The following is a 24,759-nucleotide window of genomic DNA, read 5'->3' as shown; positions in this document are numbered from 1 at the left end:
ATAACTCACCCAATGCTGCTGACGATTTGACTCAGAGAGAAGCTGATTTGCTAAATAACTTCTGGGCTGTTGTGGGGGTTGTGTTGACTTATCCAATTCACACACTTCCGGGCCGGGATCAGAACACAGATTACGAGCGTGGTCCAGCCTTCAGCATCTGCTCCATCTGTACACATGTGAAACTGAGATCAAAGCAGGGTCAGGTCACACACACACACACACACACACACACACACACACACACACACACACACACACACACACACACACACACGCACACATAAACACACACAAACACACACACACACACACACACCGGACGCACATATATGCACGCACACGCACACACACACACACACACACACACACACACACACACACACACACTTCTTCATATGCTCAAGAGCGGACGCAGATGTAGGATCATATATCTACGTGTGCCCAAATACACAAACACAGACACACAAGAATCAACTCACACATATACATATGCATGTACATCCAGACAAATATACATACACGTACATGTATACATACTCACGCTCAGACTCCAACTCACACACATTTCAAATCAGGAATTTAAAGTTCGGAACAATGAAGGCTCCTTGAACTTCACCCTCAGACTTGTTTATTTTTTTCTGTATTCCTTGCATGAAAAAACTGATATTACAGCAACTTTGTATAAACATGTAGTCCATCTGAGAATGAAATAAAGATATCTCTTTTCATCCCAACACATGGCAAAACCACAACACTGAGTCTTTGCTTGTGTTTCAGCACATTGTTTAGGAATAACAAACAGACTGAGACACTTGAGGATTCAGGGCAGACGTAGTTTGGGGGGGATTATGGCCTCAAGCGGGGTGCCCTGTCTGCTGTTAACTCACTTTCATCTGCCTTTGACACCCCTCGTTTAATTTCAAATAAATACGCCATCCTGATCCACACAGAAAGGAGGTGGAAATCACTTGAGGCAGCGGGCTTCGCTCCCATTGTTTGGGTGCAGACATGGAGTAGCCGACTGCAGACTGCTCAAGAGATTAAAATGATTTGCAATCTTTTTTTTTCTTCTCCAGAACATCAAATAGCATCCAAATGAAGTGCGAAAGGGGCTATAAAGTGATTCTCAGACACACTGGGGGTTTCTCAGAGTGCACGGGTGGAGGGGAATTATATTTTTTGCCGGAGCAAAAACAAAAAAAGAACTGACATCTGCTGGGCTGTGTGGAGTAAACCTCTGTGTCTGGGTTTCAGGTTGGATTCAGCTGAATGGAGTGAATGGCCCCCTATGTAGCAGCCATGGCCTGTGAGGAAGGCACCAGTGTGTTGGCAGCCAGCTCCGTCACTCTGCTCAAGCCCCAGCTGGAGCCCGCTGGAGACGAGACGCCCGGCCCTGATGGAGAGGAGGCAGACGACTGCAAGGGACACGTCCCCTCCAATCTGACCAGCTCCAGTACTAACACGTGGGTTCGATCTACAAGTGGAGTTTGTGGGGCAAGATAATGTGAAAATAGTGCTTTGTCAAGACCACGAAAAAACTATTTTAACGTCAGTGTGTGTGGAATTAAACACAGAAGAGTGTTGATATTAAAACTTATCAAAGGTTTAAATCTGGATCTTTATCATTTTATATGGTTTGTCTGATTTATGAAAGCTAAGTGTAGAAACAGGCCATACTAGGTCAAAAATCACTAGACTTAGACTGACTGATATATGGGATGTGTGTGTGTGTGTGTGTGTGGATATGGATGTGTTGTGCGTGTCCTTCCTGCTCCAGTCTGTGTGGGGATGAGCCATTCTGTCGCATCTGCCACGAGGGTGGCAGCGTGGAGGAGTTGCTGTCGCCGTGTGAGTGCTCCGGCTCGCTGGCCATGGTGCACCGCGGCTGCCTGGAGCACTGGCTCACCGCCTCCAACACCAGCCGCTGCGAGCTCTGTCACTTCCAGTTTGCCTTGGAACGCCTGCCAAAGCCACTCACAGAGGTGAGAGAGAGAGAGAGAGAGAGCTGGACTCTGGTCCAGTCATTCATCCCCTTTCAAAGCCCACAAAAGCCACAGAAAGCCCTCTATCACACTCGCTCCCTCTATCCTTTTCTCTTTCCCTCTATCACACTCTCTCCCTCTATCCTTTTCTCGCTCTTTTTTTGTTTTCTTTGCCTCTGTTATCTCTGGAAAGGATGTGGCCATCTTTCTCATGCTCATGTATTGCAGTGGATTGTCAAGCCACCTGGAGTTGGATGTCGCGTAGTCAGCCACATCGAAGTCTCTTCGTGTTCTCGACACAATGAATGACACTCAAAATGCTCAGCATCCCCCTCTCAGATTACTGATCTAGTAGGCATGTTTGCTCTAGCGCCCAGGCAGGACACACACATGGCCTCCTGAAGCCTCGCTTCACGTTGGAGCTTCAGCTGTCTTCTGACTGCTTTAAACCGCAAAGCCACTTAGTTTGAAAATGAGATTAGATGGCGCTTCCCTTCTACAGCAGAGGGCAGGGCATTACGTTAAATTCATGGCCCCTCCTTACATATGTGACGGGGCACACAGTAAGCTGCTGATTAAAAGCCATGTGTTTCACAGGCACAAGGCACAAATGTCACACATATAACTTTTACTGACGCTTGATAAGACTTACTTCTCACAAATTACACCCAGTGATTTTTGGGAAGAGTTGAAATGTTGTTCGATCACTTGACGATGACGATGACTCGCCTTTAAAGGCACCCAGTGCAACTTTCGAGGCTTAAAAGTAAACATTCAATTTCTAGTCTTTTTTACACGTAGTAAGTTTCAATAACTCCATTCCATTCCATATCGACATACAAGGAGCAAAGATGAGACGTCGTTGTGTGGTGAGAACTGATAGAAAATCGATAACAACAATCACCTCCATTTTCTTTATTGGTGCCACCAATAAATAAAGCAGGATTCCAGTCAATGGAAACTGACCGCCGGCGATTGTTGTTGTTTACGATTTGTGTGTGTGTCCATGTAATGGTATGGAGTTATTGAAACTTACTACGTGTAAAAAAAGACTAGAAATTGAATGTTTATTTTTCGAGTCTCAAACCTATAAAGTTGCACTGAGTGCCTTTAAGACCTGTGAAACCAGAAAGAAAATGGTAGTTGTGTGTATTACAGACATTAACCACAGACTGAATGCAGATATGTCCACTGCAGATGAGCAATACTTAGAATCAGCATATAGAATCACTGCTATAACATAACTTCAAGGCTGAAGACTCAAAAGCAATCAACTAGTGCCATTGCAGCACTATAACAGAATGATTAGGAATAGTCTTGATTTGCAGATGATGGATCATATTAGTACCTGCTATATATGTCAGAATTTGTATGATGCATGGGACAAAATCGGGCAGCTCAGGCCTCTTGTGTTCCCCTGCTAATGGTGGTACTGTTTCTGTGGTGTGTGTGTGTGTGTGTGTGTGTGTGTATGTGTATGTGTGTCTTTGTGTGTGTGTGTGTGTGTGTGTGTGTGTGTGTGTCTTTGTGTGTGCGCTGGTCAGTGGTTTGCCACCCCATCCATGCAGCACCAGAGGAGGACTCTGTGTGGAGACGCCATCTGCTTCCTCTTCATCACGCCGCTAGCGAGCCTGTCGGGCTGGCTGTGTGTGCAGGGCGCCATGGACCTCTACTACAGCAACGGCTTTGAGGCCATGGGCCTGATCACACTCACGCTGGCTCTATTCACCATCTACCTCTTCTGGACTGTGGTATGTGCCCGGTTAGCACTGAAATCATTTGGTCCTTTTATTTGATGTTAATCTCTTTACATTGACTGGGTACGGGAAGGAACAAGAACATGAGAGAAAGAAGAGTTGGAAGTCATTTGAATGTAATATTGTAAATGGAGAGGCTAGTCATTGGAAGTAAATTTAATGTAATATTGTAAATGGAGATGCTAGTCATTGGAAGTAATTTGAATGTAATATTGTAAATGGAGAGGCTAGTCATTGGAAGTAATTTGAATGTAATATTGTAAATGGAGAGGCTAGTCATTGGAAGTAATTTGAATGTAATGTTGTAAATGGAGATGCTAGTCATTGGAAGTAATTTGAATGTAATATTGTAAATGGAGATGCTAGTCATTGGAAGTAATTTGAATGTAATATTGTAAATGGAGAGGCTAGTCATTGGAAGTAATTTGAATGTAATGTTGTAAATGGAGATGCTAGTCATTGGAAGTAATTTGAATGTAATATTGTAAATGGAGATGCTAGTCATTGGAAGTAATTTGAATGTAATATTGTAAATGGAGATGCTAGTCATTGGAAGTAATTTGAATGTAATGTTGTAAATGGAGATGCTAGTCATTGGAAGTAATTTGAATGTAATATTGTAAATGGAGAGGCTAGTCATTGGAAGTAATTTGAATGTAATGTTGTAAATGGAGATGCTAGTCATTGGAAGTAATTTGAATGTAATATTGTAAATGGAGATGCTATATGTAATGTGTATATGTTCTACAGGTCTCACTGCGGTATCACATCCACCTCTTCAAGACGTGGAAGGAGACCAATCAGAGAGTGCGTCTGCAGATCCCCACCCCGCCACGGACTCAGGCCAAACAGCAGACCCTCTCCTTCTTCCTGAGTAAGGATGACAGCAAGGAGACGGTGGTCTAGCCGACGATGAGCGCTAGCAATGGACCTTCGGAAGGATCGGACCTTATTTTTTTATATTGAGTGTTTTGAACACGCAAGCATTTTTTGAACTTCTTTGGGGAAAAGCTTACTATTTTTGTAAAGTTTTTTTTTTCTTTCTATAACACTGAATGGACTGACTGGAGGTGGAGCCTAATGGTGGATAATAATGGGTTCCTAAGGATAACAATCCGTTTCTAAGGATAACAATCAATTACAAGGATAACAATCAACACCGGTGGTTTGGGTGTAAAACACATTTTTATGCTCACAGCAGAGAGGAATTCTTTTCTTTGGAGCATGCCACTGAAGAGATCACAATGACTTGACCGCATCTGCACTGGAATTCACACAAAAATCCTCCTTAGAACTCTTGTTTGGAAGTACTTGAAACTGACCGAACAAAAAAAACAACGACCAAACTAGACACATTCATTTATAATCGCAATCTTTATTGAAGATAATACAAATGTGCTCAGTGTGTTTGTGCAATAAAAGTCACAGATAGGATTGACAGTAGAAGGCAATATTCAGGCTCCTTTCCTGTTTACAGTTGTTAAGCTACATGTGTCATTTTCCAGAATATCCACCAGTATCAAAACAACCTGGACAACATACTGAACACGTCTTCCTCCAAAAAAAGATCGGTCAACACTTTAAATAAAATAAAGCACTTGAGAGACTGATTCAACATACATGGACTGTTTGCATTACAACCTTTTAAATACGCTTTTGTTAACAAGCATTGGCATCATATATTATAATAATAACTTATTTATTTCTCCCAGGGAGGGTTTTCCCAAAACAAAAGCAAGGATCCCTCTACAGAAAGCTTTCCCTCTACCTTCAGAACTGTTCCCTGTTAGTAGCAGCAACTCATTACTTTGGTTGAAACCACAAGCAGTCTTCCAGCCTTCCGTGCAAGTAAGTCATTCCAGAGACAGAGAAAGCGTGAGGCCTGCAAAAAGTAACTGCTTGGCACATTTATACCAGACTGACGAGTCCATATTCAAGACACATTCAAATCCCAGACAACTACTAAACCAGTATACTGGAGGACTTGCCGTTTGCCTCCAAGGCACAGTCACAATTCTCAAATACCTAATATTAGGAGGAATTTCAAGTTTAGTAGAAGGCATCTCTTTCAGCTAAGAGGAACACTGAGTATCATTTCCTTCATGTTATGATGAGGCACAAAGAACACAAAGAAAAAGAAGGCACCCAAAGTACCCATCCTGTTTTTGAACTGAAATTGGCAAAGCTTACGTATACATTTAAGTACCTAGTGACCAAGACACTGAAAAATAACCACCAACCCGAATGCATACTTTAATTGTTTTAAAATCCAGAGCCCATATCCATGTTTGACTTCACCTCCCTAAGGGGCACCTTCAAGATGGACGTCCAGTACCAATCACATGACTGCACAGCTGGCCTCATTGGCCCCTGCCAGTCCCTGCAAGACACACAGATCAAATCTGCAGTCAGCAAATGCCCATGAATCTGACCACACACACACACACACACACACACACACACACACACACACACAGTGGGTGTTAGCTCAAAGGACCAGCTCATGCAAGGCCATTCTGAGCATGTCTTTTTAAGCAGGCACACTGTTACTTAATACACAGCTCACAACACTGAATGTTTCTACTGGTCTTCTCTATGACCGTAATAGTGAAGCTTAGAAGCGAAGCGAGGCAGGTGTCAGCGGGTGCTCAGGCTGCCATTAAACCCAGGCTTCACCTACCATCTGTCTGCTTCACAAGACCAGACAGCATTTCACCTTCTTTTTCCTTTTGGCCTTCAAGGAAGTAAAAAAAACAACCACAGCGTTAACGCTAACTCTGTGACCTGCGACCCCCAGCTCCCTGGCCCTAGCGTGTGGTGCTGTGTGCGTGTGCTGCTCACCTGTCTCCGGAGGAGGAGGTCACTGCCAGATTGGGGCTCCTCGTCAAACTCCTCGTCCGTGTCTCCTCCTCCCTCGCCGCCGCGCTGCCGCACGCACACCATCCTGCGCTCTGCCGCCTCCTACAGGACACACCCAGAACAACACCACGCTCTCTTAAGTCACATCCCTTGGGATAGCTCACTGCTGACGTCTCGTCTACTTGTCCCCCCTGTCGCTCCGTACCTCATTCTGAGCGGTGAGCAGGAGGACTCTCACATCATCCAGCGCACCCCAGCTCCGATGCTCCATCAGGACCAGATCGCTAGGACCAGGGGGGGCCTGCTGAACAGCTCCTTCTGCCCAGACCTGGCAAAACACAACAGCATCAGAGCACTGAGAACTGATTCACATCCATACACATTACCGTACAGAGCGAAAGCTAATCTCTTATCACTGATGTATGGGAACCTGATGTTACACTCCACTTACAGTCAGGCTTTGGCCACCTTTCAGCGTGTAGGTGGAAGGGATCTGGAAGGAGATGTCAGGCGTGGAAGTGTGTCTTTTTAAGATGGTCCACTCACCCAAAAGCTGATCCTGTGCAATAGGAAACATTATCTGTGGCATGAAGGATCCACTCCAAGTCACCATGTGAGCTATATGAGTTTGAACCTGGTCACCAGGCATGGGAAAGAAAGCCCCGGAGTGTCTCACCAGTTCAGAGTTGTTCATCAGCCTGATGTACTGCCCTTCTTTGTCGATCTCGTCGATGGACACGCTGCCTCGCGCTGATGACTGCTGGGTGATCTTGTAGCAGGGAGAGTGGCCGCTCTCTCGCTTCCTCTTGCCCGCCTTGACCCGGCGGACCGCGTGGGCGTGTCTGCGTGGCTCAGCTCCGTGACCCGAGGGACTTGGTGACAGATTCAGCCTGAAACAGACACGGTTACACCATGATTACACTATCAAGAGACAAGGCAAGCAATACACACAAACATCAAGTCTGTTTAGTACAGCTGGGTAAAATTCTTTCTATACTGTTAGGTATCTGTTTAGGTGGTCAATGGAGAAGTACCTACTGCACAATCAAACAGCAATTGCAATTCAAATTTTTACATAGAAAATAGTTTTATCAGCACCATCATGACTTGATTCCTCTTCACAAGACATAAAATCTGTATTGACGGTAATCGCTAGATAAATAGTTTGGGGTTGTAAAAATGAAGACTGTCACAGAACAGTTGATACTGGTACTGTAAAAGCAATTGGGTTACATTAAATACAATAACGCCCCCTAGTGGTGCACCCCTGCTACTAGACACAAGTACTGTCCACCTCTGCTCCTCTCCATCCAGCATCTTCCTGTAAGCGTTGATTTCCATGTCCAGTGAGAGCTTGACGTCCAGCAGGTTCTGGTACTCCTCCAGCTGGGCCTGCATCTGCTCCCTCATGGCAGCCATCTCCTGGTCCTTACGGCTGTGCCTCTGTTGGGCCACGTCCCGCTCGCGGTCCAGCACTTGCTCCAGCTCTCGCACCCGCGCCTCCAGGGCTGTATTCTGCAGTGACAGACACACAAAGCATCCCATTCACGTTAGCAATTAGCTCTATAATAATAATAATACATTTTATTTAAAGCGCCTTTCATGACACCCAAGGTCACTTCACAAACAGGTTGTTTGTACAGTCATCACATAAAAATAAATAAAAATAAGAAAAATAAAAAAGTCAGTCAGTCAGTCCATAAGCTATCTTGAAGAAATGAGTTTTAAGTCTGCTTTTAAAGTCAGTAATTGAGTCACAGTGTCTGATGTAGTCTGGCAGTGAATTCCACAACTTGGGGGCGATGTAGCTGAAAGCCCTCTCTCCCAGGGTGCTGAGGTATATGCGTTCAACACAGTCCATTCAGTAGGAAATGGCGGTCTACATTCCTTCGACTAACAAGTTTCTGAGGCACAGTTGTTACTTGACCCAAGTGGCATGGCGGAGTACCTGTCTCTGAAGATGGCTGATCTCAGAGGATTGGGACTCCAGTCTGGTCCGGGTCCCTGCTAGCTCCTCGCGCACCGAAGACGCATGATCGCTGTTCTTTGTTGCTGCCTGCTGGGCGTTCTCCAGCTAAGGTACCGTTACATTCATTAAAGAGTGCAAAAATCATTGTTTAATTGACACACAAGAAATAAGGATGAATGCAGGGACATGCCAAAATCATGGACCTCTTTGCTCCACTTTTCCAATAGCAATGAACTTAAAGCACCTATCTTTGACTACGATTAAATACCTTCAAAACATCCCTGATCAATGGACTTTCCCTTTCAACTTCAACTTCCAGCTTCACCTGTGGTTTCTCAGTTGTAGATAGACTGTATGCTAACAACAACCCTGCCTGTTACATACACACATACACATGCAGATAAATATCTGATGGTCAGTAGAAACAAATATCCATAAAAAACTATAAAGATAAGATAAACTCGTCACAATTTACAATCTCTAACAACTCGTGTCCCACACAAATAATTCTACAGTTAATATAAACTTAAACCAAAGGCATGATTATTTAGTTAACCTTTATTCACTTTTCTCTATCTAGCATATGTATTTTCCTTGGGAATTGAACCTATACTGAGAGAAATTAGCAACCTCCTCTTCCAGTTTGGTCACTAAAGCGTTGCAGAGTGACAGAAGCCACTCCTGAAATGTTGTTAGCTAGTGTTCTGTGGTTGTTGAATGTGGTACGTGGCCCAGATGACTGGTGCATGTTACCTTGGCGACAAAGGTGCGTTCCAGCTCGTCCCTGTACTGCTGAATCTGGCCCTCGTGCTCCTTCCGGAGCTGCTGCATGGCCTCGGACAGCTTGCTCTCAAAATCCTGCTGCCTCCCAGAGTCCACCTCCACCAGCCTGCTCTCGTGCCGGGTCCGCATCTCCAAAACCTCCTGCACACACACACGCACGCGCACACCCACACGCGCGCGCGCACACACACACACACACACACACACACACACACACACACACACACACACACACACACACACACACACACACACACACACAGCATCATATTGTAGCCCAATACCCACTGTACCACTATGAAGCATCACTTGACTTCAGAGCTCCATCTCAGCCATGGTTCTCTCAAAAGAATAGTACAGCACTGGAGAAAATACAGATTGAAGTTTCCCTTGAGCAACTTAGTCCCAAGTCCTCCTGTACTGATGTGCCTATATCATTGACAAAAAAAAAATCTGTGCCAAAGCTCATGTGAGCTGTGTTATCTGTGTTTTTGTTTCTGCATTTCTTTGCACAAAGAATGACATTCATGGCTCTTATTTGTGTCTTGTGTGCAATTGTCATAGACATTGTGGATAAGACTGAAGCATTACATAGGAATGTTAGTGGGAAGACTGGGAAAACCATCCAGGAAAAGACAAAAAACATAACCAACATGAGAGTCTGACATACCTGCTCACTAATGTGTTTCTGGAAGTCTATTTGTTCCTGCAAGGTCTGAATTTGATTCTGTGCATCCACTCTCTGGAGCATTTCCGCATTGAGTTGCGCCTTGGCCTTCTGAAGGGCATCCTCCAGCTACAAAACAATCACAGAATCAACCGATCAATCACACTGTTCATCTGATACAGAAGAGTCTGTCTTGGGGAGATGCTGTTGGCCTTACATTGGACACTTGGCTTTTGAGATCTGTGATTTCAACTTCAAGTCTTCGGTTTTCAGCAAGTAAGTTGGCATACTCTGCCTCTTTAGAGTTCAGGGCGGCCTCAAGGTTCCTCCAGCATCCAGTGGCCGTGGTCAGCTCAGATTCTTTTTTGTTATTCCTGGTTGAGGGGATATTAGGGTCAACACATTTCTCATTATATTCTTTAAATGGCAGGGCCAGTATGTAGTGTTCAATGAACACAATCACTTAATTTAGACCCATAGGAGAACATTTAAGGCTCTGCAATTTCCCAAGATCCTTTGCAGAGAGGATTGACAAGTAATATTGAAACAGGATTAACTAATATTATATACAGGGTCATGATGAATTGTTTACTTTCTACACAGGCATATTTGAATATGATGGAGATGACCTTGGTGACATACCTGGCTTGTAATTTCCTATGATCCTCAGCAAGCTGGCTTAACTCTATCTGTAGTCTGGCCCGTTCGTTAGCAGTGCCGTCAAGAGTCTTCCTGGCGTCGGAGAGCTCGTTCTCGTAGATTCGTCGCAGATTCCCAACTTCCCGACTACTACACTCTGATTTCTCCTCTAGTAGTAGCTGCATGGACGACTTCTCATTTTCCAACTGCCGCACACGCTCAATATAATTAGCAAGACGGTCATTTAGGTGCCCGAGGTCCTCCTTCTCCTTCAAGCGACTGATGCGTGTGGGGCTGACGCCGGAGGGAGAGACCCCAGGTGTGGAGGTGCGTCTCGTGGCGCGCCCAGAGCGGCCTGATGAGGTAAACGGCGTGGAGGTGGCTGAGGCCATAGTTAGCAAACCTTTTTAAAGAACTGTGGGAAACAAGTGTAATTATCATTCAGGTCAAGGTAAAAAAAAAACAAGGTCGTTTTTACCGGATTCTCTCAGTGACTCAGACTTATTATATTCAACCTAGCTAGCAAACAATGAACGGTTAGCTCAAATAACTTAAAGAGCCCGAGAATAGCCAGTCAGAACAGTTAACAGTTAACAGTTGTCAATTAATGACGCACGGCGCCGTGAATGAACAAACGTATCCTAATCGTGCGGCACAAACATGGGTGTAAGACCACTGCTAGTATGAAATATAAATTATAACTTAACTCAAACAGCTGTGCTCGAAGAACGTATGATAGCGTTTGGTAGCTAGCTGATGAGACTGGGTGACTGTCTGGGACGGAGTGATGTCATATCACAAGACCAGAAGCACGTTGGATGCTCGCAGTAGAATTTAAAGGGAACAGGGTGAGGGAATAGTTATCGGTTGATTTTGCGGTTTTGACATTATTAGGTAGTAGTGTAATCCTGGAGTCTATTTTTTATCGGATTGGTTTTGAATTGAATTTAATTCGTTTTTTTGTATAAATTCACCGGAAATAATTTATAGATGAAAGCTATGCAATGTGTTTTTAGTATTTGGGAACACATGTGCGTTGGTCTAAACATTGTTTAACTTTTTAACTGGTTTAAAAAAAACCTGAATTTATAACAGCGATATTGGGATACATCATTACCCATACAAGGTTGGGCAAACACGTTTGGAATGTATTTACATTGAATGAACGGCAGAGGGAGATATAGCCTATTCTAGGCTTTATCCACTGAAGCTTGGGGCAAAATGTCATCAAGCTTGTAAGCGCACACAGTTTAAATGCCATTCCCCCCTACAATGTGCTTAATTTTCATATGTATGTCATAACGTAGGGTACTGTCATGAAGGTATCTATCTATATATCGATCTTTCTATCTGGCTGTGTGTGGATGCTTGTGTGTGTGTGTGTGTGTGTGTGTGTGTGTGTGTGTGTGTGTGTGTGTGTGTGTGTGTGTGTGTGTGTGTGTGTGTGTGTGTGCGCGCGTGCGTGCGTGCGTGCGTGCGTGCGTGCGTGTGTGTGTGTGTGGATTTTCACTGCTTTTTTGTTTGTTTTAAAAGCCCAATCCATTAATATGTTATTAAAGCATTTAAAGTAACTGACATTTATTTCAGTCTCTGTCTGTAGCCTATCACGTTTTGCTGTTGCGCCTTTCCCATCTGACACACCTGCAATTATTATGCAACCTGCGCAATCAATAATCATTCTGACAGATTGACACAAGGCCTTCCTTGGGAATATGTGAAGTTGTTTGTGAAAGAATGAATGTAGAATATTGAATGATTAAATAAAAGACAGGTTTGAGATCTGTGAATCTTCCTTGCTTGACTTAAGAGTCAGCCTTTATGGCGAAATCTATAGTAGGCTACAGGAGACTCGGGGTCTGCTCAGCCTAAGTTAATGAAAGTCAAAGACCTCCATATTTGGTGCCAGCTTTTATTCCTCACCTCATAATAAAGCGGCACGCTGTGCCTTCTTGCGGATAGAGTCTTTGATCTTGGACCTTAAAGAGCACGTTTAATGATAAATAGTGACAGGATCCACATGCCTTTATTCAGGATTTGTTCCAAGGAATATTTTGATAGTGGCACAGCTTCAAATATGATTTCTGAAATGAATATCAGAGCGTTGTTATAGGCTTATGGCTCATAAAAAAGCAACTAGCCTACCATGATCTAGCTTCCCTTTCACAAAATTGTAGCATGACGGAACCAGACGAATCTGCTTCAAAATGATAACGATGGTTAAAGCATTTCACGATTAACGACGAGCGTAGGGTTCCAAAAGAGAGGTTAGAAATCTTATTGGTCTAATTTTTCTTCCACCCCAACCTCTCCCCCCTTGATGGTACTTTTCGTCAGTACTGATCATGGGACGCCTAGCGGGATAGCAGTATGCAGCACACAAACTTCTGTCACTTCATTATTTTAATTCAGCCTGAAGACTCACAACAGCGAGTCAGCGATAGAGAAGTTCGCGAGTAGTCGATACCCTAAGACGGGGGTTGTCAGACAGACTGTAAGATAAACAAACCAGTGTATATTTGTATCAAAGAGGTAGGCTGTTAGTTGCAATGCGAACGTAGGAATTGATTAATTCACAAATATGTTTGCTGTGCTTTTAAAATAAGGCATGTAAAATATTAAATAGAAATGTGGATTTCTACATGACTTTGCAGTGGAGAGAAGGTAAGCGGCTGTCATGACTGTTATTGCTTCTATTTCCAATTCGGAATGCGAATAGCCTTAAAGCGATGTTGATGGCTACACATAATCCGGTTTTTGTTGATGACTTGGATTTATTGAATCATTTCAATGTTAGCAGTACGCTACATTTCTAAGTAGATTTTACACGAACACGAAACGCAGCAGATATACGTTTTCACATGGTGTCATATCGCTGCGCAATAACCAGGACCATAATTGTTGATTGCCATACACAGTATTGAATGTGTTTGTAAAAAAATAAAAAACAGGTGCCCAGCAATAGACTACTTTTCTGTCGCCTAACGCACTGTAATGTTGCAACCTCGCAGCTTTTTTTAAACGCTCGGGAATGCAACAATTCTTCTGCTTGTTGTGTTCTTCGAAGTTCATTTTTATGGGACTCGTTGGTCTGCCTGCATGGTGCTGTATAAGAACGAAATGCAGTTGGGGTTCACAGGGGTACCTTGTAGTGTGACAAAGCTGTTACCGAACCATGCCTGACATTTCTGCATCGACTAGGGACAGCATAGTGCATTGCCATTTGGGAGGCTGCAGCGGTTTTTTTTTCTCCACTGAATACTGCAAGTTTTACACTGAGTATGACACACACAGGATGGAATATTAAGTATGAATGCATTGTTGCATTTGTAGTAACCGAGTTCGTGCTCATTCCTGTAGATGTATCGTTTCCGATAAAACATGTCTGTTGCAACTTGCAACATTTGATGCCATTTGTTTTCTCCTCAGGTTGAGAGTCTGCGATGCTGATGAACACTCTTGTCGGAAACAGAGAGGTCACCCGGGGTCACATGATGTTTCTGACATGGATATACCTGGCTGTCTCCCTGACTTCCACTACTGCCCAGGTATGGTAAAAGTGCTCACTGCTAGATTTCAGCTGGTTTTAACAGGAGGTTGATGGACATACAGTCTATTCAGGCAGAGCATGCACGATGTACAATTTACCCTCATTAGATCAATCAGTTGGCATTTCCACTATGTGACAATGAAGAGCAGTGTCATTTATTTAGTGCAAGAAAGATATTTTATTTAGTCATGGCGTTATTTATTCATATTTAGTCTGAGTACTATTATTTTAGTACTTAGTACTAATTTAGTTTCATGGTTTTTAAAATCATTGTCAGGACCATATATTGTTGTATGCTATGTGATCTAGTCACAGAAAAATGCAAGGATGACAATAGTCTGTCAGTGCAGTCAAGATACTGAAGAATGCCACCTTTACAGACAGAAGACTTCTTTCCCTGTAGAGAGCTAAATATATCTTAGCACCTAATGGAAGTGCTGGCAGAAACATAGCTAAGGGTTGTTTAATCTCACACAATAGGCTGCTGCAGAGTTCCACTTTGCAAATGGCAGGTTAGTTAGCCGAGGCTCTGAATGAAGTGCTCATTCTTTGGCGCGTTAGTGTTGAAGTGCATGACCAGAATACACTGAAACCTGAGTCCACCTTTTAATTGTGAAGTTGGATAGTTTCCTCAGGGCAAGCTGCAAGAGAGCTCTCTGATCTTTTTATGGACTGAATAGACAGATGATGGAGTCTGAGTTAGCACCAGGTATTGGTGTGGCACGAATGTGCTTCAGAGTGCGTAGGATTATATTTCTGGGGGATACTCTTGTCACTGTTTAGTCATCTTTTCCACTGACATGGACTTTCAAGCATGTGGCAAATGTCACTCAGAAAAAAGACTGCATGCCTATGCATGGTATATAGACTGGCTGTTTTTTTCCCACCTAGACTACCTAGGCTGATAGCTTGAAAAATGGTGATTTCACCTTACCTGATTGGACATGTTTGTCATTCTGATTCTACATTGGGTTCTAACAAGGAAGAGACATTTCTTTGAAAAAGTACTTTGCTCCCTGGCCTTGTTTTAAATAGGGATTTCGCAAGTACGCTCCACAACTCTCACAATAATCTGTAAAGATAATATTTGCTCTCCCCTCGCTAAACAATTTGCCTTGATTTATGTCCATCTGAGACTGGCCCACGGGGCTGTTAAATCGGCTGTGAGTTTCAACACCAAAAAGCACCAGTGTCAGGACAGGTGTTTCCAATATCACTTTCCCACCCTATTCATTCATCTGGTCTTACAATTTGCACCTCGCTCTACTCTTTAACCCCTCTCTGACAACGGAGTCCGCCCCCCCCCACGCCCCCCCCCCCCCCCCCCCCCTCTCTTCCACCCCACACCTGGAGAACCTCTTTCACTGGCCCCACCTGTGGCGGAGGAGGCCAAGCACTCTCACAGAGGCTCTCCCTGCCTTCCTCAGGCTAGAGTCGGTGCTGGTTCAAAGGCGGTCAGGTGTGTGTGTGTGTGTGTGTGTGTGTGTGTGTGTGTGTGTGTGTGTGTGTGTGTGTGTGTGTGTGTACGGCCTTAAAGCTTAGAAGCATTTGTGGCACGGCTTTGTAAAGTGCCGTAGCTTGCTTTTTCACGTTCCCCCTGCTGGAAGCATATGTTTTTATTGTTTTTTTTTGCCCAAGGTTTTTGTTTGAGACTTTAGATTGCTTCACATGTAATGCTCCTTCCACATCCCGTGCCATAGGGAGCTCCACTGCCCAGTGACCCAGCTGGCTCAGGAGAGGCTGTCAGGGCGACTCATGTACTTGAGAGATTTTCTGCGGAGAGCTAACAGGGGCGCCCCTCATTCACACCCTCCGCTCAGGATTCCTTCAGTCTCCTCAAGACCTTTATGTTTAAACCTGTTGGACACAAATCTCCCCAGGAGGAGATTGGTCTGTACCCTTTTATGGGCAAACTCAAAGGGAACTGTCATGGAAAATAAGGACATATTGCGAGGCAAAGTCATGGCAGATAAGGTTTTGAAGTGTCAGTTCACGCCTGGCTGCTTGCATGGATTATGACAAGCAGATGTTGGATAAGCTGTCTGCCTGATTTGCTTTTATTATTTGCTGTTTCTCAAGGGCTCCTCAAACAGTTAATGTTTTTTTTTTTTTTTTTAATCTTAGGGAGTTTTAGTATCCTGGGGAAGAGTTTTGTAATGTGCTTTGGTGGTCTGCCCCTATTCTGTATTGTGGTTCTTTACCGCAACCCTTGCCCTACTGGCTGGAGGATATATTCGCTCAACTCCCTGTCTTCCCTGTTTCCTTCAGCCTTAATAATAGAGGCCTCTCAGTAAAAGAGTTTCAGAGTAATTAGGGGGCATTCTTCTGTAAGCTGCACTGTGATCAACACCTTGTCTCAGTAGCGCAGGGAATCGGGTCACTCAGTGCGTATTAACCAGGCCAAGAAAGCCTCCCTTCTCTTTTGTCATCGCCGGCACAAACACCGCGCCCGCATGTCAGCAACCCTTGGGGTCAGGCCGAGTGTGTGTGTGTGTGTGTGTGTGTGTGTGTGGTGTGTGTGTGTGTGTGTGTGTGTGTGTGTGTGTGTGTGTGTGTGTGTGTGTGTGTGTGTATGTGCACCCTACCAGGGCTGTAGCAATGTTCGGCATGGTGTGAAGATTTTCGTGGAGGTGTCTGGGAGCTGGATGAAAGCGAGGGGACTGGCTGTTGTTTGAGCAAGGGGGGGAAACAGTGGCACAGCATCAGCGTGTTTGAACAGCTGTCACTTAAAATAGAGCAACGGGCAGCAGGAAGCGCCTCGCTCTGGGCATGTCCTCCGGGCACGGCAGCAGGAACGGGGCACAGGCAGTGGGCGTGCTGCACTGGTAAAGCTGAATTAGCCTATTGGCATAGCAAAACACCCCTGCTAAATACCAAGGGCGTGCGATAGAAGTGCAGTACCCACAAGCGTTCTTTATCGGTGAAAACCTGAGCAATCCATTCTAACACTCAATTACTGGTGTGCTAATTCAGACATTATGTGAGATAATACCAGACTCAGCAAGAAACTCCCCTGGTTGCCCCCTCCACGTCCCAGGCACAAGATCTGAAAGGAGGGCCGCTGATAGAGATTATTTGTGGTCCACAGAAGCAACCACAAAGGCTGAAACGCGACTCCTCTGCAATGGACCTTATCTGGGGTTTATATCAGGGTGGCTTTATGCTACGGAACTCCCTCTCCATTTTGAGAGCCCCAACGTATGGCGGGGCTTTGATTTCATCATGCGAAATGCACTCGCACGGGAGCGTGAGCCAAGATGTGGCTCGGTTTCAGTCGACTTCCCCAAAGTTGATTCTCGTAGGCGATAGCAGCTCCTCTTGAAGCACGCTCTCAATCCCAGCCACTGGCATGAGTTTAGCAAGTTTTAGACGGGTGGACCGTTTGGGAATTTAAGCAGGAGGAGACTGAGCGGGAATAATGACATTTTGATCAAGTGTGTGAAAGAGCTTTGTGTTATTTGCTGTGTCATTATTTATTCACAGTTTGACACATGTTTATTATTCCGTTGTGGATTCATTATGGGTGGAATGTCATTAGCTGTACACTTCAAATCCGGCTCATTTCGAGTTTCACAGCTCTGACAAGAATAAAAGAGGTTTCATGTGTCTTTATTGAATTTCATCCTGCGCCTTTACTTTTGCGATTAACTTGTTAACTCACAGAATTTGCCGAATACTGCCGAGTCCAGCATTCTGGATTTCTCTCTCCTGCAGGAGCACCCAAAGTACAGCTGCTTATAATCTCAATTTTACAGATAAAGCCATGAATCATTTGAAACATATCAATATGTTTCGTCAAGAAACAAATGCTCGAGAGAGCAAGAAAATAATCTAGACATGGGTCTTAACAAAAGCACACATGGCTCACATCAAGCCCCAGGCTCTTGCTTTGCGCGATTGCACACACACACACACACTCACACACACACACACACTCACACACACACACACACACACTCACACACACTCACACACACACATACACACCCACACACACATATACAGTATATATATGGTTTATGCTGGCCAAAGACTGCTGAGGTGCTCAAAGCCAGGCTGTGAAGCTCGCACTCACTCTCCTGCTTTGTCTGCTTCAAATCAAACAGAGCTGACAAGCTTCTATTAGTCACTAGTAGCACAGGAATGACACAGGCTCATACACACACACACACACACACACACACACACACACACACACACTGACACTCACTCACACACTGACACACACTGTGACCGTGGGTGAACCTGGAGCTAGGCTCATTTGCGTGTGCTACTCATCTGTTTGCTCAGTGTGATTTCGTTATGGTGTGTCAGTCTCGTCCGAGTAGGAGGCAGATGAGATGGGATGGGACTCTCCCTTATCCACGGCCCCCAGTGTCTTTATCACAGTATCTGGGAGATGAGTGAGCTTTTTGTTGCGGGGGTATTATTGTTGAGTGTGAAGAACATATCTGCTGTGGTTCAGTGTGTGGTAACCTAATTTGGCCGTATTGTTTTGGCTTTATATGGTGCGAAAGGTGGAACGCTGCACCTCGTGCCCTCACTGGCTCACTCATTCTGGCTCGGCTCCAAAGTCAGCCTAGGGCTTCAGCCAGAGGTTAAAAGATCACTTATCTACTTTTCTTCGCCAACTTTTACCTTCTATCCCCTCGCTCTCACTCCATCGTTCGGAATCTCTCTCTCTCTCTTTGCTTCCCTCTCTTCTTTACGATACCAGATCTCTCTCTCTCTCTCTCTCTCTCTCTCTCGCTCTCTCTTCTTTACTATACCAGATCTCTCTCTCTCTCTCTCTCTCTCTCTTTCTCTCTCTCTCTCTTCTTTACTATACCAGATCTCTCTCTCTCTCTCTCTCTCTTCTTTACTATACCAGATCTCTCTCTCTCTCTCTCTCTCTCTCTCTCTTCTTTACTATACCAGATCTCTCTCTCTCTCTCTCTCTCCCTCTCTCTCTCTGTCTTGGTTAGGGCCTGTGGTGAGGCCGAGGAGCTGGTCAGAGGTTGTGTGAAAGGCTCTTTCATAGACAGTTACAGTGTGGCTATTCACTCTCCACGGCTGTAAACAGAGAAGCTGCCTCTTCGGCACGGTGTGTGCTCTGCCAATCAGCTGGACGCAATCATTTCTCGGCCTCTCTGCCTGCTTTCTCTGATTTCCCTCATATCAAAAAGGCCCCTGAGTGAGCTCCGATATGCATTTTGTGTGTGTGTGTGTGTGTGTGTGTGTGTGTGTGTGTGTGTGTCTGTGTGTGTGTGTTTCATGGAACCAGACCAGAAAGGACCTTTAAGCCAGCCATATAGGAGTCCATGTTTTTTTAAGATATGGAATTAGTCTTAAGTCTTTGGAAGACATAAAAGGATAGTAGCTTTTCTTGTTGTTTTTAAATTTCACACAGGAATTTTCTGCAGTAGTTTTATATCCATATTTTTGTTATCTTGTTATTAAATGGCTGCGTCTGTGCAAGACTTTTGCCCACCAACTGTACTGCATGCAAATGCAGTTGGATGTTAGATGTTGCTGCTGCTGCTGTTCGCACAGCGGGGTGCAGCTGTGATTTGCGGTCTGTGGTTGGGGGTCATAACTCGCAGCCGGTTTATAGTCTCCTGGAGGCAGCGCGCTGTCCAGAGCCCCTATCTAACCTGGCAGTTTGTGGGGGAGCAGGAGCAGGAGCTGACCCTCTGATTACCATCAGATATGATTTCCGTCTTGGGAAGCCCCATGGCGTCACGGTGCGGGCAGCGGGACCCAACCTGAGGAGGGCTGCGGTCACCACTGCTCCTGCTCCTGCTCCTGCTCCTGCTCCTGCTGGTTTGGCTTGACCTTGATGGACATTGTATAATCATGTGTGGCTAATCCTCAAGAATATGGTGAAAAAGCACAATTTAGACGTACAGATTTTTGAACAAAATGTGGCTTATTAGTCAGTGCTATGTACACCAAACACTGTGAGCATCAGTTTGATTTGTTTTAATTCAATCAGCAAAAGTAAGCCTGTGGGAGACATTTATTTTCAGGCAGAGGCTTGTGGACGGCCTAGCTGTGGGTAGGCTGATGTCTTGGGCACTGTATTATCAGTGGTGAGTCATGGCCATGCAGCAGCAGAGGTTTTGCAGGACGAGTCAGTAGTAGCTCAGTGCAACTTTCACATCCTCCTTTAAGAGCGAGAGATGAGAGCAGTCCCCTGTGGGGAGCGCTGATGTCACTTCCTCTGGAGAATATTACTGTCCATGCAGTGCTTCCAACAAGGAAGGTATCATTGTCTCTTTCTTTCTCTCTCTCTCTCTCTTGTTCCTCTCTCTGTCTCTCTTTGTCACGTACACACACACACACACACACACACACACACACACACACAGGCATCTTATCTTACAAAAATTAAGATTCACAAACATGACACAAACAAGCATACCCTCAAAGGCATAGACATAGACTTGCGATACACACTCACACGTACAAACACACACTCACACACATACACACAATAGGGACAGATGGTGGACATGTCTCTTTTTTACGAGGATACTTCATAACTGCTCCATCCACTGCTCCCGGATCAGTCGGCCAGAATATTGGACGGGAATTGGGGCTCTCCTGCCAAGCATAATACGATATTAAGGAGACGTATATCTCTCTCTCTCTCTAACTTTGCCTCTTTCTCTTCCTCTCCCTCTCTCCTTTCCTCTCCTCTCCTCTCCTGCTCCTTTACTTTGGGTGGTATTGATGTTTTGAGTTATGGATGAAAGGACCATTAAACACAAGGCTGTAAATCCAGGTCTACCCGTTTGACTCCGAGTCTAGATCCCCCCCCCCCCCCCACACAGGTTAGGGAAGAGGAGAGAGGTGACGTAGCGACAGAGGCTGTCGCGACCTCGCACCGCCCAGAGGACAAAGAGATTAGTTGTCACCGGAGTGTGTCCCAATGGAGCTTCCCACCGGAGCGTCCCACCGGAGCGTCCCACCGGAGCGTCCCACCGGAGCGTCCCACCGGAGGCGTCCCACCGGAGCGTCCCACCGGAGCGTCCCACCGGAGCGTCCCACCGGCTCTCACTGACAGGGCCAATCCGCCCGCCGCCATGCTCTCCTGGAAATGGCCATGTCGTATTTTCCCCTGAGCAAGCTGGCGACGTTGTCACCTCCGGCTGCACTCTGATAGGCCGAGAGGCAGGATTAGGCTGCCTAGTGTCTGTGTGATGTAGGATTACACCTCTGCCACTTGCTCCCTCCGCTCTTCGAGTGCAAGGCCTACAGATTAGATGCCTGTCAGCAGGACACTGGGTCTGACTGAAGCTGTCAGTGCCACATTCTCTCTCTTTCTTTCTTTCTTTCTTTCTTTCTCTCTTTCTCTCTCTCTCTCTCTCTCCCTCTCTCTCCCCCACACACACAAACACACAAACACACACCAGCACTGCTTTGGTGGAAGCCTCAAACGTTCTGTCAAGCAGCTCATATTGTCGAGTGCCTCTTAATTGTTTCAGGAAAGCGAGCTGTGTTTATTTGCTTGTGAGAGTGTTTCTAGCGCCTGGGAGACACGCGGCCCCACTGATTGCTTTGCCCCGAGTTGGTGCCGGGAGCAGGAGGAGGAGCGGGAGTGTGTGTGTGCGTGTGTGTGTGTGTGTGTGTGTGTGTGTGTGTGTGTGTGTGTGTGTGTGTGTGTGCGTGTGTGTGTGTGTGTGTGTGTGTGTGTGTGTGTGTGTGTGTGTGTATGGGTGCGGGTGTTGCTGGCTGCAGGTGTTGCACTGATAAGCCCCCTCACTCCGGAGCACTCCTCTTTTCCTGCTCTCCTCTCTCTGTGCCCCCCTTCATTTTCTCTCCATGTTTTACTGTAGAGAGAGAGAGAGGATGAAACTTCGATTCAGAAATGCACCCATTTCTAAAATGCATTCAGTCATGGGGAGTTAAGTTAAGGCACAGTAGGCAGTTTAAATCCAGATATTGTTTTCGAGAGAATGGCCCAGTCAAGGAGCTACAGGGTGGGCTGAGGAAAAAAGTGTGTGTGTGTGTGTGTGTGTGTTTGTGTGTGTGTGTGTGTGTGTGCATGTGGGTGTGTGTGTTTGGGGGGGGGGGGGGGGGACTTCTGAGACTGGTGGGGGGTGAGATACACTATTTCCCCTGTCTGGCTGGAGTTGAAGTAAATCATGAATAAATCTCTTTATTTATGCTGCCTGGCTGCTTGGTGGAAATAGGCTTTCACACAATGAGATGAAAGGAGGCCTCTTGCCTCCGACACCTGGCCTTCCTGACCGGCCGCGCAGCAAGCCAAGCAGAACAGCTGACGGGCTCCACATCGCCCCCCACCATCACTACTGAAGAGGGAAGTCTTCATTCAAACTTGAAGGCCTGTAGCCTTGGCGATGTCTTGGCTTGTTTGCTTCAGTGGCACTGGGATATGGCAAGCCCAATGTGTGAGCTGGGATATGGCAAGCCCAGTGTGTCGTCTGTTTGCATGTTTCTGCCCCCCATACCCCCTCTGACGTGACTTAATGACCTCCTAGCGGCAGCCAGTCGGAGCGACTTCTCTGTGACCTCAGTAAGGGGCATGGTTTCCCAGACGCCGGAGAAGGTGTGTAACCTCAGTGAGCGCTCGACGGATAGTCCTGCACTGCGCTGGGCTGGGCTGGGAGGCCGCGACGTCTCGCTGACTTCACAGCGGGAGAATGTGAGCGCAGCTCGACCCAGATGTGGGACAAAAGCTCTCCCGGCGGACAAATGACCCGCTCTGCCAAGGCTGACAAATCACTGGGCTCTCCGCGGCTCCGCAGAGGTAAAGGCATGCATTATGTAAACGGCGGATTAGGCCAGGCCCTTGTGTGCGCTCTGGTCCCGAGAGCCAGATTTTGTCTCAAAGAATTGAGACTTTTTTAAAATAATTTCTTGGGCATATGGTGCCTTTTCTTTACCTCCTATAACCTGCTGCAAGGTTTCATGCCACGAATGTTTTTTTTTTATTATTAAGCTCAGTTGCTGCTCTGGAAACACAATTGCCCAATGAGTCTGCTAATAGAAAACATTCTGTACATGCACAGAGTGGTTGCACCAAAAGACCTGTGCACCTGTGTGTGTGTGTGTGTGTGTGTGTGTGTGTGTGTGTGTGTGTGTGTGTGTGTGTGTGTGTGTGTGTGTGTGTGTGTATGTGTGTGTGTGTCTGGATGTGTGTGTGTGTGTTTGTGTGTGTGTGTGTGTGTGTGTGTGTGTGTGTGTGTGTGTGTGTTGTAAATGCCACTGGCGATCACCTCAGCTGATGAAATGAAAAACACAGGCATGGCTGCTTTATCCAATGAGTTAACACACAGAGAGAAGTCCTGTTTTGACCACGAGTGCCTAGTCTTCACAGAGAGCACACCAGTCCCCCCCCACCTACCACCACCACCACCACCACCACCACCACCACCACAGATGGGATTTTGCTGCAGTGGCCACTTTGATCATTCAGACAGTGTCTCCCCCGCCCCAAAGGCACACACACACACACACACACATGGAGCTTGTTGTGAGATGGGCTGGGAGGGGCGGGGGTTTTGTTATGTCAGGCCTCCTGGTTTCCATTCCTGATGAGTGCTACTGGAGAGTCCCTCTCTCTCGGCCTCTGACTGGAGGGGGGCGCATTGGTCAGATAGGTGCCAAAGGATTGAAAAATACCGCCGTAGCTTCCAGGTGTCATCGTCAGAGAGACGAATGGCCCGTTTGTTTTTATTTCCATTCCCAAAATACTTGCGAGGGAAGCAGCCCCTTTGTCAGGGCAGATGCCTGGCTGTTGTAGGGATCTCGGTGTGGACGGGGTGGGGGGTGGGGGGGGTGCACATAGAGCTTGTCTGGGCTGAGCCAGAGTCTGGGTGGAAGTTTGCTCGGGGAAAAAACTTGTCTGGCTCTCCCACCAGGAGGGGAAGGAGGGGAAGGAGGGCATGGAGCCCGGCCATGTCTGCTGGTCGGCCACCCTGTCGTCCCCATCCTCTCCACCCCCACCCCCACCTCTAACACCATGTCCCCAAGTCCCCCATCCTCTCCACCTCCACACCCTGTCCACACCCTATCCCCAAGTCCCCCACCCCGCTTTGAGGGCCCAGAGGGGCCCTGATAGTGTCCTCTTGGTTTAATCAAAGAGCCATGACCTGCACCTGGACTAGGGGGTGGGCCGCAGTACCCCAGCGATACCAGGGCCCGTTAATTCAGGCCTGTCGCTGTGGGCCGATGTCACTGATGAAAGCATGCCTAGTGGGGGCCTAATGGGAGCGCATTCCAAGCAGGCAGCCGGCCGGCCGCCCTCAGAGCTGTAAGTGCTTTTAAAAGCCTGCGTCAGCCGGCACTAAATGTATTCATAGATACTAGTCACACGTCTTCTGCACTACACGGCCCTCCACAGAGAGAGAGAGAGAGATGGAGAAAGACAGAGAGAGAGAGAGAGAGAGAGAGAGGAAGGAGGGAAGGGCTCTCTTTTTGTGTCGGTGTGTGAGTTGGTGCCAGACTTTTTTTTTTTTTGGTGCTCATTACAAATGCCTGATTGTATTGAGTGCAGCGGAGGAAGTTCACTCCCATGAGCCGGTCCGTCTCTATTTCCCCGCCTCAGT

The 24,759-nt window shown here is 46.3% G+C and overlaps 3 protein-coding genes across 5 annotated transcripts in view; 2 read left to right on the top strand and 1 right to left on the bottom strand.

Moving 5' to 3' along the window:
- Nucleotides 1–1,278: 1,278 nt before the first annotated feature.
- LOC308369460 (E3 ubiquitin-protein ligase MARCHF3) lies at nucleotides 1,279–4,645 on the top strand (the record flags this gene model as incomplete). Its single annotated transcript, XM_080843911.1, has 4 exons — nucleotides 1,279–1,463; nucleotides 1,778–1,982; nucleotides 3,527–3,733; nucleotides 4,490–4,645. The coding sequence occupies 4 exons, from the start codon at nucleotides 1,279–1,281 to the stop codon at nucleotides 4,643–4,645; spliced, it is 753 nt and encodes a 250-aa protein (XP_080700037.1).
- Nucleotides 4,646–5,410: 765 nt separating this feature from the next.
- lmnl3 (lamin L3) lies at nucleotides 5,411–11,380 on the bottom strand. Its single transcript, XM_080843912.1, has 13 exons — nucleotides 11,364–11,380; nucleotides 10,660–11,071; nucleotides 10,235–10,391; nucleotides 10,021–10,146; nucleotides 9,321–9,491; nucleotides 8,547–8,672; nucleotides 7,893–8,113; nucleotides 7,275–7,488; nucleotides 7,050–7,157; nucleotides 6,804–6,926; nucleotides 6,581–6,700; nucleotides 6,420–6,473; nucleotides 5,411–6,119 (listed from the first exon to the last, which is right to left on the bottom strand). The coding sequence occupies exons 2-12, from the start codon at nucleotides 11,046–11,048 to the stop codon at nucleotides 6,432–6,434; spliced, it is 1,797 nt and encodes a 598-aa protein (XP_080700038.1). The 5' UTR covers nucleotides 11,049–11,071; nucleotides 11,364–11,380; the 3' UTR covers nucleotides 5,411–6,119; nucleotides 6,420–6,431.
- A 1,693-nt stretch (nucleotides 11,381–13,073) lies between these two features.
- adamtsl3 (ADAMTS-like 3) overlaps nucleotides 13,074–24,759 on the top strand; it is a 116,740-nt gene continuing 105,054 nt past the window's right edge. For 2 of the 3 annotated variants that reach the window (XM_080843904.1, XM_080843902.1), the window contains exons 1-2: nucleotides 13,119–13,317; nucleotides 14,083–14,201. In XM_080843904.1, coding sequence (XP_080700030.1) covers nucleotides 14,097–14,201 — 105 coding nt within the window. In that variant the 5' untranslated portion in view covers nucleotides 13,119–13,317; nucleotides 14,083–14,096. Of the gene's footprint in view, nucleotides 13,318–14,082; nucleotides 14,202–24,759 lie in introns of all 3 variants that reach the window. The other variant, XM_080843903.1, reaches the window with a different exon arrangement.

This window comes from Sprattus sprattus (assembly GCF_963457725.1).
Source record: "Sprattus sprattus genome assembly, chromosome: 8".
In the NCBI taxonomy this organism is placed as follows: Eukaryota; Metazoa; Chordata; class Actinopteri; order Clupeiformes; family Clupeidae; genus Sprattus; species Sprattus sprattus.
This window is presented reverse-complemented; position numbering and strand designations above follow the sequence as displayed.